Source organism: Cetorhinus maximus, chromosome 10, assembly GCF_964194155.1.
Source record: "Cetorhinus maximus chromosome 10, sCetMax3.hap1.1, whole genome shotgun sequence".
Lineage (NCBI taxonomy): Eukaryota > Metazoa > Chordata > Chondrichthyes > Lamniformes > Cetorhinidae > Cetorhinus > Cetorhinus maximus.
The window spans coordinates 124,817,114-124,832,754 of NC_135888.1; the positions used below are offsets into that span (position 1 = coordinate 124,817,114).

The 15,641-nt window shown below is 41.1% G+C and overlaps 1 protein-coding gene across 1 annotated transcript in view; it reads right to left on the reverse strand.

Moving 5' to 3' along the window:
* Positions 1-2,590: 2,590 nt before the first annotated feature.
* The window catches only part of slc36a1 (solute carrier family 36 member 1), a 75,376-nt gene continuing 62,325 nt past the window's right edge, over positions 2,591-15,641 (reverse strand). Inside the window, exon 10 of the mRNA XM_078551084.1 lies at positions 2,591-6,208. Coding sequence (XP_078407210.1) covers positions 5,940-6,208 — 269 coding nt within the window. The 3' untranslated portion in view covers positions 2,591-5,939. The remainder of the gene's footprint in view (positions 6,209-15,641) is intronic.

Genomic DNA, 15,641 nt, shown 5'->3' on the forward strand with positions numbered 1-15,641 from the left:
ATATAGGGCCGATGGGGGTAGTGTGGTTGATGTATATATGGACTTCCAAATGCATTTGATAAAGTACCACATAATAGACTTGTTAGCAAAATTAAAGCTCAGGGAATTAAAGGGACAGTGACAACGTGGATCAAATTGACTAAGGGACAGAAAGAAGAGAGCAGTGGTGAATGGTGTTTTTTTGATTGGGAGGAGGTATACAGTGGTCTTCCCCTTGGTGTTCGCATTCGGATCACTTTTTATTATAGATTAATCACATGGACTAATGTATATAGGGTATAATTTAAAATTTTTAGCTGAAATAAAACAAACTTCAGGAAGTCATAGACAAGCTGGTGAAAGAGGCAGATACATTGCAAATGAAATTTGACACAAAGTGTGAAGTGAAACAATTGGAAGGAAGAATGAAAGGCAACATAAACTAAATGGAACAATTGTAAATGGAATAGGGAGACCAGTGCACATAAACAAACGTGTGAAGACAGCAGGGAAAGTTGAGAAGTCTGTTTAGAAAGGCCTAATATTGGCTTTATTAATAGAGGTACAGAGCACAAAAGTAAGAAGTTATGCTAAACCTTTATAAAGCACTTTAGACCTCAACTTGAGTATTGTGTCCCAATTCTGGGCACCACATTTTAGGATAGATGTCAACTCCTTGGAATGCATAGATTTACTAGCGTGGTTCAAGGGAGGAGGGACTTCATTACGTGGAGAGATTCGAGAAGTGGGGACTTATTACAGCAGAAGTGGTTAGGGAGAGTTTTAATAGAGGTGTTCAAAATCATGAGTTTTGATGGAATAAGCAAAAATAATAATAAAACTGTTTTCACTGGCAGAAGGGTCAGTAATCAGATTCAGAGATGAGATTAGGAGTTTTTTTTTACACAAATTACAATAATTTGGAATGCACTGCTGAGAAGGGTAGTGGAAGCAAATTCAATAGGAAATTTTCAAAATGGAAAAGGCTATGGGGAGAGAACAGCGGAGTGGAACTAATTGGAACATAGGAACTGGAGTACACCATTCAGTCCTTCTTCCACCAACGCGGTCACAGCTGATCTGTATCTCAATTCCTTCCATCTGCTTTGATGTCATAACCTTTACAACCCTTAGCTAGAGAAGAAAAAATCAGTCTCAGATTTATTATTAATTGATCTAGCATTTTCTGCTATTTGTGGGAGAGATCCACACTTCTACCACCTTGCGTGAAGTGTTTTCTAACTTCTCTCCTGAATATCGATTCCTTTCAACTCCAAAATATTACAAATCAACCCTTAACTTTCTATATTCCAGGGAATACAAATCTAGTTTATGCAAGTTCTCCTCATAATGCTCCTTGGGGCTCTGGTAACATTCTTGAGAATCTGCAGTGCGCTCCTTCCCAGGTCAATATATCTTTTCTTGTGGTCCCCAGACTGTACACAGTGGTCTAGGTGTGGTCTAACTAGGGCTTACTATAGTTGTGGCAAGGTTTTCTTCCCTTTATATTCTACCCCTCTAGTTGTAAAGGGTAATATTCCATTCGTCTTTTTGGTAATTTTTCTCTACGGCATTAGATTTACGTCTACATTGACTCTGGATTTCCACCGATCTTAGCTTTTCATCATTACAAAAATACTCAGATCTATCCATTTTTGCTACAATATGTATGTCCTTACACTTTATTGCATTGAAATCTACCTGCTACAGTTTTGCTCACTCCTTTAAGCCATCAATGTGCCTTTGTAACTTAATGCTCTCGTCTACATTACTTTCTATTCCTCCAATCATTGTGCCATCGGCAAATATGGTCTCTTTGTACTAAGCTATTAATAAATATGATGAATAATTCAGGCCGCACCACAGATGCATGTAGCATACTACTAGTCACTTCCTTCCAATTCGAGTATACACCCATTATCCCTACTTTCAACTTCTACCACTTAGCCAATTTCTTAGCCAGGTCAATAATTTGCCTTCAATTCCATGAGCTTTAATTTTAGTTAACTATCTCTTATGTGTAAGCCTTATTGGATACCTTATGGAAGCCCATATAAACTATATCCATAGCTGTTCCCACCTACTACTTTAGTTATTTCCTCAAAAATTCAATTAGACATGATCTACCCTTCTACAAATTTTTTAGTTGTTTAGTCACTCCCTAATTACAGATTCCAATAACATTCCCACAACAGATGTTAGACCCTGGTCTATAATTTCTTAGTTTTTCTCAGTAATCTTTCTTAAATTTGTAACTTTCCAATGTAAAGGAACAATTCCTGAATTGAAAGTGCTTTGGAAGATGGCTAAAGCGTCGGTAACTTCCTCACTGACATCCTTCAAAATCCTGGCATAAAAACCATCAGGTCCTGGGCATTGTGAATTTTTAGTGCCATTTTTTTTTCCTAATGCTGTTTTCTTTAGGTGAGTTCTAATCCTTGATTCATTAATTTTCCTGGTATGTCAGACGCATTATCCTTTTCCTCTGCTGGGAATACTGTAAGTAATTAGTAGTTTTTCAAAGAGCTGGCATTGGCACAATGGGCAGAATGGGCATGTGCTGTAAACTTCTATGGGCAGAGATACCAATAAACACAAATGCAGTCTGAAGTACTTAGTTCAATTTTAATTAGCATAAAAAGACAACAAATTTCAATTTGCACATTTATTATACATAAAAATCACAACGTGACAGTCACTTAGAATAAGACAAACCAATGGACTATTCAGTAGTTCCCTGAGGAAGCTGTAACAAACTTACACCATGAATTGCAGATCACAAATAATCCCCAGAATATACAAGCACATTTTAACCCTTAAATAATTAGTTTAAGTAATCAATTCATCTAATAGACTGGCAATGAAGGAGGGGATGAAGTGGGGGGGGGGTAGGATATTGATGAGGAAGGAGGAATGAAAGAATTCCCTACATTTTGCTGTACAGCAGTCTTCCTTCTCCCCTCCATCACAATTCGTGCAGTTATAAAAACAGGTTGATATTTGAATTCTAAAATAAATTCACTGGCATAAATACAATTATAAAGTAATGTTAATACTTTAATATTGTGCAAACCTGACCAGCAACTCTGTTCTGTCAAGGTATACATTCAGTATTGGCAGAAATAGTTATTCAACCGATGTAATCTGTACAGCACACAAATACACTGTACATATTTATACACATACACAGAAGGCTAGTATGCAGTAAGCTGCGGCTAAAACCATGATCTCTAGTAATGTACTTAGAACATGAAGCTATATAACTTTTGCATTATGCAATTGTAACAGTCCAGCAGGTAACTTCCTATAAAATCTACCACAGTATTTTAAAAACAAAGTTTGCACATATTAATGACAAACTAACTACAAAAGAAGATTGAACAGAACTATGCTGGTTGTACATAAAGGACACTTTTAGTGTGTGTAAAAATATATCCCAAAAAATCATAAGGGATACCCATGAATGACACCAAAGCCTTCAAGACCATTCTCTAAAGGCTAATCTTTAATCACTAATTGGCCTCAAGATCTGATCCCTTAAATGCAAACAGTTGGTGATTCACTTTTCTGGGAAACTAGTCAGACTGTTCGAAACACTAATTGCTGGGAGCACAAGGCTACGTTCACTTCTGCACGAACCAAAAAGAGGTGGATTTGGACCATTTGTAAGCTGCTCATCGCTCCTTGAACATTGGTGGTTATATCACTTTAATCTCCCCAAAGCCTCACAAGCCTTGTGCAGATCAAAATCTCCAACAATATAACTGAACTGTTTCTTTAAATCTAACTCTTTGACCAAATTTTTGGTGACCAGCTCCAATATCTCCTTGTTGTCAAATGTTGTCTGATAACACTCTTTGTAAAGTACTTTGGAACAATTTACATTAAAAAGGTGCTTTATAAATGTAAGTTATTGTTGCTCAGCTGTAACAATTGCTTTTGAAAAGGTTAACTTTAATGAAGTGTGAAAGTCATAAAATCCCAATACAGTATGTTTAAAAGTAGCCTGCGCCTCTCTCAACTGTCAGTCTGTCAGGGGAAACACCTTTCCAAGTGCAGGTAACATCCATTTATTTTCCCAATCTTCCCATTACTTTGGAAAAAAAAGGTTCCCCCAACTTTCTAAACATTGATATAGCACTAGTTACTCTAAAACAGTTAGAATTTTAGTGTTAGCTTAAAGCAAATTCCCATTTTATTTTAGTCCTCGCTCCAAATTATGTAACAAACGACTCTATATAACAAAACTGATCATGTTCAATGCATTATTTTATCTAGGCAGTCACTATCCAACATGGAGCTAAATGTAAATCATGCGCTCAATCTAAAACAGTTATATTACCCAATGGGCCCAGTCTTAACCAGAAAGAAGCCATCTGCAAAAGGAAGCACTGTAGCGTAATCCGTTCTAGATTAAATATGGCTATCCTGGATTTAAAGCCAGGTTTTGAAATGCTGAAAACTAACCATATTAATGAATTTTGGATATGACTTGTTCTGATATTGCTAAAACCCAATGTTTAACCTTATTCCTCAATATGATCCTTTTCTCAACTGTCCTTTTTGCTCCTCTTGCAGTTAAAATATTTTAGTTAAGTTTACAGTGCAAATAAAAAATTGCAGTACTATATGTACTATACATAGTTTACACTCATTTCCATAAACATTTATAGCATTGGTTAATGTAAAAGCCCTCCTACTGTACAATGGTGCTCAAGCATATATTGCAGTACACCAACTTTTGAGCCTCATGAGTAAAAATTACATATTAATGCTAGATTTGCTAAGAAGCACAAGAACTAGGAACTGAGTTGAATGTACTCAATATATCTCAAGCAACCTTACAACCAATAAACTGGCACACACATCAGTATGGTATAGATGTGCAGGACTCAGAAGGTTAACAACACGAGATCCTGATATTTTTAATCAAAAATTTTCCCTCTAAATTCTATATATCTAATTTCTCAAAAATAAAAAAACAAAATGAACATTACTCATTTTGATTACTATGTGGGAAAAGGGATGGATTCATGAGCTTCCTATAAATACATCACTACTCATCAAATTCAAAGAAAGCTTTTTATCAAAGCTTTCTATTTGCCATGATCTCTGTCAGCAGGAGGCGGGGGAAGGGGAAGGGCACAAATCATCTTGGATCTAATTTGGTATTGTGAATACAGTAACAAGATTTGGTCTGAATCAGTGAATGGGAAAACATTCCCATTATGGTCCGAATCTGATTCACCTCTGATCTAAAACAAAGCCAACAGGTACTTGAGCTCAACCATAAGTGCAAAGCAAGACAAAAGTGCCACATAAGCTAAGGAATAGCTACCTTCTGCACCCAATTTAGTTGACAAGCTCTATATACATCTCACCACATGGCACTTGATATTAATTAGATAAAAAAAAGGTTGCATTGGATATAAAACATCATTAAGGAAAAAAAGACTAACTCTTTACACCAAAAATGCAAAGTCACCACTGATAAGAGAATGTTGAGATATGTTGAAAGTAAATTTCTAGATTAAATCCAAGCATGCAATTAAATAGTTCTTTAAAAAAAAATCCTCCCACACAGCTGCCCCACAAAAACAGAAACTTAAGTACATAGGCATTTATAAATCAGAACTTGGGTACACCTTCATTGACTAGCACCAGTGATTTAACTCCCTGCTCTGTTGTGAACTTTAAAACACCACAGGTTCCACCCAGAATTCAATAACCATCATAGAAATTTCCCAATATAAAGCCATCCACAAAACAAAGTAGGAAAATAAAACTACATGCATTTCACCCGAAACAACCTCTGTCCCTGCAATGAAAACAATGTTTTGTGCAGACTGTTACTTATTAATCTGTACAGAACTCAAGACAGTAAAGTGCCTTGAGAAAAAGACAAAAATGGCAAACAAATCCAAATCACTTTGGACACTATACAACAGAAGCAAACCAAACTAACTGTCATTACTGACAGTAATATTGGTTACAGAGACTGTTTGAGAAACCAGTTCTTCAATGGACACATAGGTCCCAGCCACAAAACCCACAAAGCCCACCACGCTGATCGCGACGTTTTTGGCAATCCGCAATCGGCTCATCCCCTCACCATAGTAGGTAGTAATTTCTAGAAGCGGGGGGATAATTAACGCAAGAGTGCTGCTACTTATTGACCCAACTAGTGTGATCACAATTCCCAGACGTGGGATCAGGATAGCCAAGGCACCTGTAAAAACAAAAAAAAATAGCAATGAGAGAAAAAGGAAACAAAATGAATAAACATCATATAAAACTTCATTGTATTTAAATATTTATATTTAAAGTAATAGTTATGTGGGCAAATGAAGAGTGCAGGAGGGCATGCCAGAAGCAGGACCAAGCACACCTAAAAATGAGGTGTCAACCTGGTGAAGCTACAACAAAGGATTACTTGCAGGCAAATAAAATAAGCAGCAAGTGATAGACAGAGCTAAGTGATTCCACAACCAATGGATCAGATCTAAGATCTGCAGTCCTTCCACATCCAGTTGTGAATGGTAGTGGACAATTAAACAACTCACTGGAGAAGGCAGCTCCACAAATATCCCCATCCTCAATGATGGGGGATCCCAGCACATCAGTGCAAAACATAAAGCTGAAGCATTCGCAACAATCTTCAGCCAGAAGTGCTGAGATGGATGATCCGTCTTGGCCTGCTCTGGAGGTCCCCAGCATCACAGATTCAGCCAATTCGATTCATTTCACATGATGTCAAGAAATGGCTGAAGGTACTGGATACTGCAAAGGCTATGGGCCCTGAAAACATTCCATCAACAGCGTAGGATTGGAATCCACTCCAGCTGGGATATTTATGGAACATAATTTCAAATCCACAGACATGTTTTGACCTTATGATTGGAACTATAAATTACAAAAGCCAAATTGCAGTTAGCAGTTCAGGGCTGGGCAGCAAATGGTTAATTCAGACATTTAGTAAAAAAAAGTGACTCATCAAAAGGGCTTGGACGTTGACTGATTGCTGTCAAGGAACAATGGTACTAGGGAAATGTCATTACCTGCCATCAACTAATGCAATCAAGAAGTCTGGATGCCCAATACAATGGCACAAAGGACATATCATCAATACAGCACATTCAAGTAATTATGCAACTAAGGTCTGCACCACAGATAATAGTACTGGAAGAGGGTTATTCAAACCCTTATTAACTTTGGAGCCAGGTGCTGTTACTGTACCACCTCTAAAAGGAGAATCGCTCAGGCAATGAGAACTGTTAATATTCATCTGGATAAATCTTCCATGGAAAATCCCGTATTGTTTCAACCAGCAGGAGCTGATGACATTTGTCTGGACTTTGCGTGGAATCAATTTAATGGACAATGGAACAACAGGAAATATGTTTTGATGTGTCTGAGTTAAAGTATTATAAAAGAAGAGCAGATCCAAGTATCTGGGCTGCAGTTGGAAGGAGGTTTAGGGCTGATCACCTTGACTCAGGCCTACATTCTACACCAGACAGACCAGCCATGTTGGGGATTATAGGTGTTTTCAGTCATATCATGGTGATATTGGCCTGAAGGTTTCAGGCTGCAGTCGCAAAAAGGGTCAAGTTTGGTCACCTTGACTCAGGCCTACAGTCAACACTGGACAGACCAGCCATGTTGGGGATTGTATATTTCAGCCATATCTTGGTGATATTAGTCTGAGGGTTTTTTCATAAGGTTTCAGGACAAGAAGTGGTGTTTTGCCTGTGTTTTTGTAAGTTTAAACTGAGTCTTGGGGAGTTCATGCGGAGTTAGCATTTTTATAAGTTTAAGCCCGATTCGTAGTGACTTCGTGTCGGATACTGAGAACGGGTAGTTTTAAATTTTGGGCTTTTCTATTGTGGGGTTGTAGGTAATTCAATAATGTGATTATGAATTATCAGAAGAAACTTGTCTCGCTGGTTAGTCTGTTCAAGCCATACACTTGTGTATCTGGTGTCATGAACTTGAGTGCAGGGAGCATCTGAGGGAAAAGGGGAACCCCAAAAATAGTACTGAAGGCTTGTACTTCTGAACTTGCCGCACCCCTAGCCAAACTGATCCAGTACAGCTTCAAAGTTGCATCTACCTGGCAATATGGAAAATAGTCCAGGTACATAGAAAGCATGACTAATCTAACATGGGCAATTACTGCCCATTCAGTCTACTTTCCATCATCAGTCAAATGATGAAAGGGATAATCACCAATGCTATCAAGTGGCACTTGACAGTTTACTTTCCGCCAGGGCCACTTGGCTCCTAACCTCATTACAGCCTTGGTTCAAGCATGGACAAAAGAGCTGAACTTCAGCGGTGAAGTGGGAGTGACTGCCCTTGACATCAACTCAGCATTTGACCGAGTGTGACATCAAGGAGCACTAGCAGAACTGAAATCAATGGGAGTCAGGGGGAAAACTCTCCGCTGGTTGGAGTCATACTGGCACAAAGGAGGATGGTTGCTGTTGCTGGAGGTCAATCATCTCATTTCCAGGACATCCCTGCAGGAGTTCTTCAGGGTAGTGTCCTAGGCCCAACCATCTTCAGCTGCTTCATCAATGACCTTCCTTCCATCATAAGGTCAGAAGTGGGTATGTTCACTGATGATTGCATAATGTTAAGCACCATTTGTGGCTCCTCAGATACTGAAGCAGTCCACGTCCAAATGCAGCAAGACCTGGACAATATCCAGACTTGGGCTGACAAATGGCAAGTAACATTCGCACCACACAAGTGCCAGGCAATGACCATCTCCAACAAGAGAGAATCTGATCATCGCCCCTTGACATCCAATGGCATTTCCATTGCTGAATCCCCACTATCAACATCCTGGGGATTACCACTGACCAGAAACTGAACTGGGCTAGCCATATAAATACTGTGGTTACAAGAGCAGGTCAGAGGCTAGGAATCCTGCGCCAAGTAACTCAACTCCTGACTCCCCAATGCCTGTCCACCACCTACAAGGCACAAGTCAGGAGTCTGTTGGAATACTCCCCACTTGCCTGGGTGAGTGCAGCTCCAACAACACTCAAGAAGCTCGACACCATCAAGCTCAACACCAGGACAAAGCAGCCCGCTTGATGGCACTCCATCCACAAACATTCACTCCCTCCACCACTGATGCACAGTTGCAACAGTGTGTACCATCTACAAGATGCACTGCAGGAACTCACCAAGTCTCGTTACACAGCACCTTCCAAACCCACGACCACTACCATCTAGAAGGACAAGGGTTCCCCTCCAAGCCATTCATCTTCCTGACTTGGAAATATATCACCGTACTTTTGCTGGGTCAAAAACCTGGAACTCCCTCCCCAACAGCACTGTGGGTATACCTACATCACATGGACTGCAGCGGTTCAAAAAGGCTGCCTTCTTCTTCACCACCACCTTCTCAAGGGCAACTAGGGATGGGCAATAAATGCTGTCTTAGCCAGCGAAGTCCACATCCTGTAAATGAATAAAGAAAAACGTACCAGCCAATTTGGACACAGTGTGGTCCCACCTGAATAAATAACTAGTTAATCTGTTGGGAGTTAAATTGTGGCTAGGACACCAGGAGAACAATTCTGCTCTTCAGGCAGTTACAGAATTGTTTTTACAGGGAGATATGGCCTCAGTTTAACATCTCATCTGTAAGACTGAATCTCCAATAGTGCAGCTCTCCTTCAATACTGATTACCACCTAAGTTATGTCTCAAGTCTTAAGAATGGGGTTTGAGCTCATGACCAAAGACAAAAAGATTATAACTGCGCCAAGCTAACACCAGGTCCATAACATTTAGTAAAGAAACACAATTGAAACCATCAACTTAAATGACGACATTTAATTTAGAGACGCTACCGGGGTTTGCGTGACACGTTCGCCGACATAAATGACTACACTTTAAAAAATAATTAATTGGCTGTGAAGTGCTTTAAAATGTCCTGTGGATATAATGAGTCTAAATGTTTTATGTAACAAATAGTTGCATGGGAAACATGATGAAACATCTTCTGGGGGATGAAATGTTGCTTTTGGAAACCAAAAGCTTTTTTGTTGGCGGGTGCGGGGAGGAGGTACACTATCATGCTTTACATCTTCCACAACAAGGTAACTTAGTATCACCCTACTGAAATACTTTGACAATGTAAAGTATTAGTCCATAGCACAATGTGAATATACAGGCTCGAATGAGGTTCAAGACCATTGACTAAGTATCAAATAACCACAAGCATAGTCCAGTCTCAACTTGAAATTTTGAAGACTCAAGCTCACGCAAAAGCTCTGTGAGGTTTAATAATTGCTTAATGTTTTAATTATCAGACCTTACTAATGTTGAGCAGGATTGTGATAGCAGCTGGTGGGTAAGTCTCAATCTTAAGCACACAGTTGGAATAATTCCTCAACTAACAATTTAATCTATATTGCACTTCACACGAGGCAGAAATATGATTGAGGATTTTGATCAATGGAAGACATTAATTAGTGCTTCAATTATCATTGTTTGGAACTATAATGCATCACAGTACAAATTCTATTGTGTCCACATACATAACATCTTGTTGAAAACTTAATTTGGGAGCAATTAAAAAGACTGAAGAAAAGGTCTACATTATAGAAGTCATGAATAGATTTTTTAGGTAGATCTATGGTTGGCAGAATCCTGCTCAAGGAAATACTCAGCCCAAGTCTCTCCTTTGTCCATTTCCCAATAAACAGATCTGACGACCCATGCTATATTTAAAGTAGGGATGCTTCTTCGCATTTCCCATCACTTCGCATTAGCAAAGCTGAATCCCAGGGCTGCCCATTAACCACTAGTGTCTAATGAAGCCAGCAGCTGTGTTATGGCTCTCCAAGAGCTGCTAAACATGCCTGAGAATGCGGGAATATATTTAGCTTTTAAAACTAGCAGCCACACACACATCGCTTTCAACTTCTGCCCCAAAACTGGAAAGCTCTCTGTACTCTCATTAACAACTCCCCTTGGCTGAGATCACAGGGTTGCAGGGTCTATCTCTAGGGTTGGGAGCTCTGCTGGAGATGTCCAGTGTCAAAATCTAGACTCATATTAAGCAGCTTAGATATCACAAAATCATTTTGTATTCAGCTACTCAGGTGGACTCCAAGTACCTTGGTCTATTTATTTTACAGCAGCTTAGGTCTTGAGGTAGCTGATAGAGGTCTATAAAATAATCGAAGTGATGGAGAGAGTCCTTATTAATGTATCTCTAGGTCCCCATTCAATCCAAGTTTAAACTATGTAAGAGTAGGAACAGACTGGATGCTAGGTGTTTCATCCTTATCTAGGGAGTAATGAGCCTCTGAAATATATTGCCAGCTGGAGTAGTGGATGTTGCTTCTCTGTACAGCTTCAAAAGGAAGCTGGATCAGTTCTTGACTGGGGCGGAGATCATAGCACATCAAAGATATGTCTTTTCAGATAGTAGTTGATCCATGTGGTCTTCTGGTTAATCGTGTGAGGTGGTTGCAGAGGTTCTAAGCTTTTCTTTTTTTTGCAACCCTGTGAAGATGGATGTGATTGTCTTTAATATTTTGGGAATATGGTGGTAATCTGTAAAGACTGTGTGCACGTCCATGATTAATTAAACTGGGGGGAAGGTTAGTAAAGACAGCTTGTCTGTGGGAACCGAGAGATGAAAGGTAAAGGTGTTAGGTTTATGCATTCGTAATGAGGTTGGATTTACAAGTAAATAGGTTGGATACCAGCAGGACAGACCCATCAAAGTTGGCGTGGCACAGAGGTACATATCACAGAGGGGCTTTGGGAGCCTTTTTTTTTTTATTCATTCATGGGACGTGGGCATCACTGGCTAGGCTAGCATTTATAGTCCATCCCTAAGATGGTGGTGTGCTGCCTTCTTGAACCGTTGCAGTCCTTGTAGTGTAGGTACACCAACAATGTGGTTAGGGGAGTTTCAGGGTTTTGACCCAGCAACTGTGAAGGAATGGTGATATATTTCCAAGTCAAGATGGCGAGTGGTTTGGCGAGAAACTTCCAGGTGGTGGTGCACCCACATGTCAGTCTTCTAGGTGGTAGCAGGCATGGGCTTGGAAGGTGCTGTTTAAGGAGCGTTGGTGAGTGCTCAACATAGGGGTCAGAGTCAATGAAGTCTCATGGTATCAGGTCAAAAATGGGCAAGGAAACCTCCTGCTGCTTACCACCTACTTCCCTCACTCAGCTGAGGAATCAGTACTCCTTCATGTTGATCATCATTTGGAAGAAGCAATAATAGTGGCATGGGCACACATTGAAGTCCCCTACACAGAGTACAATGTCCATCACCAAGAGCGGCTTGGTAGCACTACTATTGACCGAGCTGGCTGAGCCCTGAAGGAAATAACTGCCAGTCTGGACTTGTAGCAGCTGGTAAGAGAACCAAAAGGGAAAAACTGACTTGACTACATTCTCACCAATCTTCCTGTCAGAGGTGCATCTGTCCACAACAGTTTTGGTAAGAGTGACCACTGGAGAGTCCTTGTGGAGACAAAAGGCTCATTTAAGGTTACCCTCCATCGTGTACCATTGTGCAAAATGGGACAGATTCAGAATAGATCTAGCAGTTCAAAACTGGGCATCCATGGAGGTGCTGTGGGCCATATGCAGCAGAAATGTATTCAACCAAAATTCGTACCTTCATGGCCCTGTAACATTACCATCAAGCCAGGGGACTAACCCTGTTTCAATAAGGGCTGTTGGACAGCATGCAAGGAGCAGCACCAGGCATACTTAAAAATGAGCTGCCAACCCAGTGAAGGTACTACACAGGACTATATGCATGAGAAACAGCAGAAGGAGCATGTTATAGACAAAGCTAAGCGATTCCAAAACCAACTGGAAGAAGTTCCACAAACATCTTCATCCTCAAATGAAAGCAAAATGCTGCTGGAGATCTGAAATAAAATCAGAGCGCTAGAAAAGTCAGCAGGTCTGGCTGCATCTGTTGGGAGAGAAACAGAACCTGAAGAGGAGCCATATTGGACTCAAAACATTAACTCTGTTCCTCTCTCCACAGATGGTGCCAGACCTGCTGAATTTTTCCAACAATTTGTTTTTATTTCTCCATCCTCCATGATAGGGGAGCCTAGCACCTCAGTATAAAAGACAAGGGTGAAGCATTTACATGCATTTTCAGCCAGAAGTGTCGAATAGATGATCCATCCGAGATGCCAGCTTTGAAATAATTCGATTCACAGCATACGGTATCAAAAAACAGCTGAAGGCACTGGATACAGGGGAATATGGGAACTGATAAAATCCCGACAGTGGTGCTGAAGAATTGTGGTATAAAACTGGCCACGCCCCTAACCAACCTGTTCCAGTACAGCTGCAACACTGACATTAACCTGGAAACAGAAAATTAACCAGTTAGTTTTGTCCACAAAAGCAGGACAAATCCAATTCAGCAGTTACCACCCCATCACCATCAGCAAAGTGATGGAAGGTGTCGCCAACAGTGCTACCAAGCAGCACGTATTCAGCAATAGCCTGCTCACTGATCCTCAGATTGGGTTCAGCCAAGGCCATTCAGCTCCAGCCTTTATAACAGCCTTAGTCCAAACATGGACAAAAGAGCCGAATTACAGAGGTGAGGAGAGAGAAAGACTGCACTTGACACACAGCATGTGACTGAGGAGCTCTAACAAAATTGAAGTCAATGCGAATCAAGGGAATACTCTCCACAGGCCGAATTCATATGTAGCACAAAGGAAGGTGGAGGTTAATCATCTCAGCCCCAGGACATTGATATGCAGGAGTTCCTCAGGTTAGTGTCCTAGGCCCAATCATTTTCAACTGCTTCACCAATGACCTTCTCTCCATCAAAAGGTCACAAGTGGGTATGTTCACTGATGATTGCACAATGTTGAGTACCATTCGAGGCTCCTCAGATACTGAAGCTGTCCATGTATGCTTGCAGCAAGGCCTGGGCAACATTCAGGCTTGTGCTGATAAGTGGCAAGTAAAATCTGCACCACACAAGTATCAGACAATGACCGTCTCCCTTGCCATTCAATGGTATTACCATCATTGAAACACCCACCAACAATATTCTCAGGGTTACCACTGACCAGACACCAAATGGGCAGGTTGTCTTATGAGGAAAGGTTGGACAGGCTAGGCTTGTATCTGGAGGTCAGAAGAGTAAGAGGTGACTTGATTGAAACATAAGGTCCTGAGTGGTCTTGACAGGGCGGATGTGGAAAGGATGCTTCCTCTTGTGGGAGAATCTAGAACTAGAAGTCACTGTTTAAAAATAAGGGATTGCCTATTTAAGATAGAGATGATGAGAATTTTTTTCTTTCAGTGGGTCATTGAGTCTTTGGAACTCTCTTCCTCAAAAGGTGGTGGAAGTAGAGTCTTTGAATATTTTTAAGGCAGAGCTAGATAGATTCTTGATAAGCAAGGTGGTGAAAGATTATTAGGGGTAGAGAGAAATGTGGGGTTGAGGTTACAATCAGATCAGCAATGATCTTATCGAACAGCAGAGAAGGCTCGAGGGGCCAAGTGGCTTATTCCTGCTCTTAATTTGTATGTTCGTATGTATGTTAACTGGACCAGGCATGTAAATACTGTGGTTGTAAGAGCAGGTCAGAGGCTGCAAATTCTCCGGTGAATAACCCACCCCCAACTTCCCAAAGCCTGTCCACCATCTACAAGGCACAAGTCAGGAATGTGATGGAATACTTTCCAATTGACTGGGTGAGTGCGGATCCAACAAGATTCAAGCATACCATCCTGGGCAAAGCAGCCTGCTTGATCAGCACCCACCCACCTTAAACATTCATTCCCTCTGGTGCAGAGTGGCAAGTGTGTATCCTCTGCACCAACGCTCCTTCAAAAGCACCTCACACCTTCCTCTCCCTCCCAGAACCATGATAGGGTCCCCCTTGTCCTCACTTATCACCCCACCAGCCTCCACATTCAAAGGATCATCCTCCGCCATTTCTGCCAACTCCAGCATGATGCCACCAACAAACACATCTTCCCTTCACCACCCCCCGGTGGCATTCCGCAGGGATCGTTTCCTCCGGGACACCCTGGTCTACTCCTCCATCACTCCCTACACCTCAACCCCCTCTCACGGCACCTTACCATGCAACCACAGAAGGTGCAACACCTGCCCCTTTACTTCCCCCCTCTTCACCGTCCAAGGGCCCAAACACTCCTTTCAAGTGAAGCAGCATTTCACTTGCACTTCCCTCAATTTAGTCTATTGCATTCGCTGCTCCCGATGCAGTTTCCTCTACATTGGAGAGACCAAAGGCAGACTGGGTGACCGCTTTGCAGAACACCTTCAATCTGTCCGCAAGCATGACCCAGACCTCCCTGTCACTTGCCATTTCAACACTCCACCCTGCTCTCATGCCCACATGTCCATCTTTGGCCTTCTGCAATGTTCCAGCGAAGCTCAACTCAAACTGGAGGAACAGCACCTCATCTTCTGACTAGGTACTTTACAGCCTTCCAGACTGAATATTGAGTTCAACAACTTTAGATCATGAACTCTCTCCCCCATCCCCACCCCCTTTCCGATCCCCCTTTTTTCCAATAATTTATACAGATTTTTCTTTTCCCACCTATTTCCATTATTTTTAAATGTATTTCCATCCATTGTTTTATCTCTACCTTTTA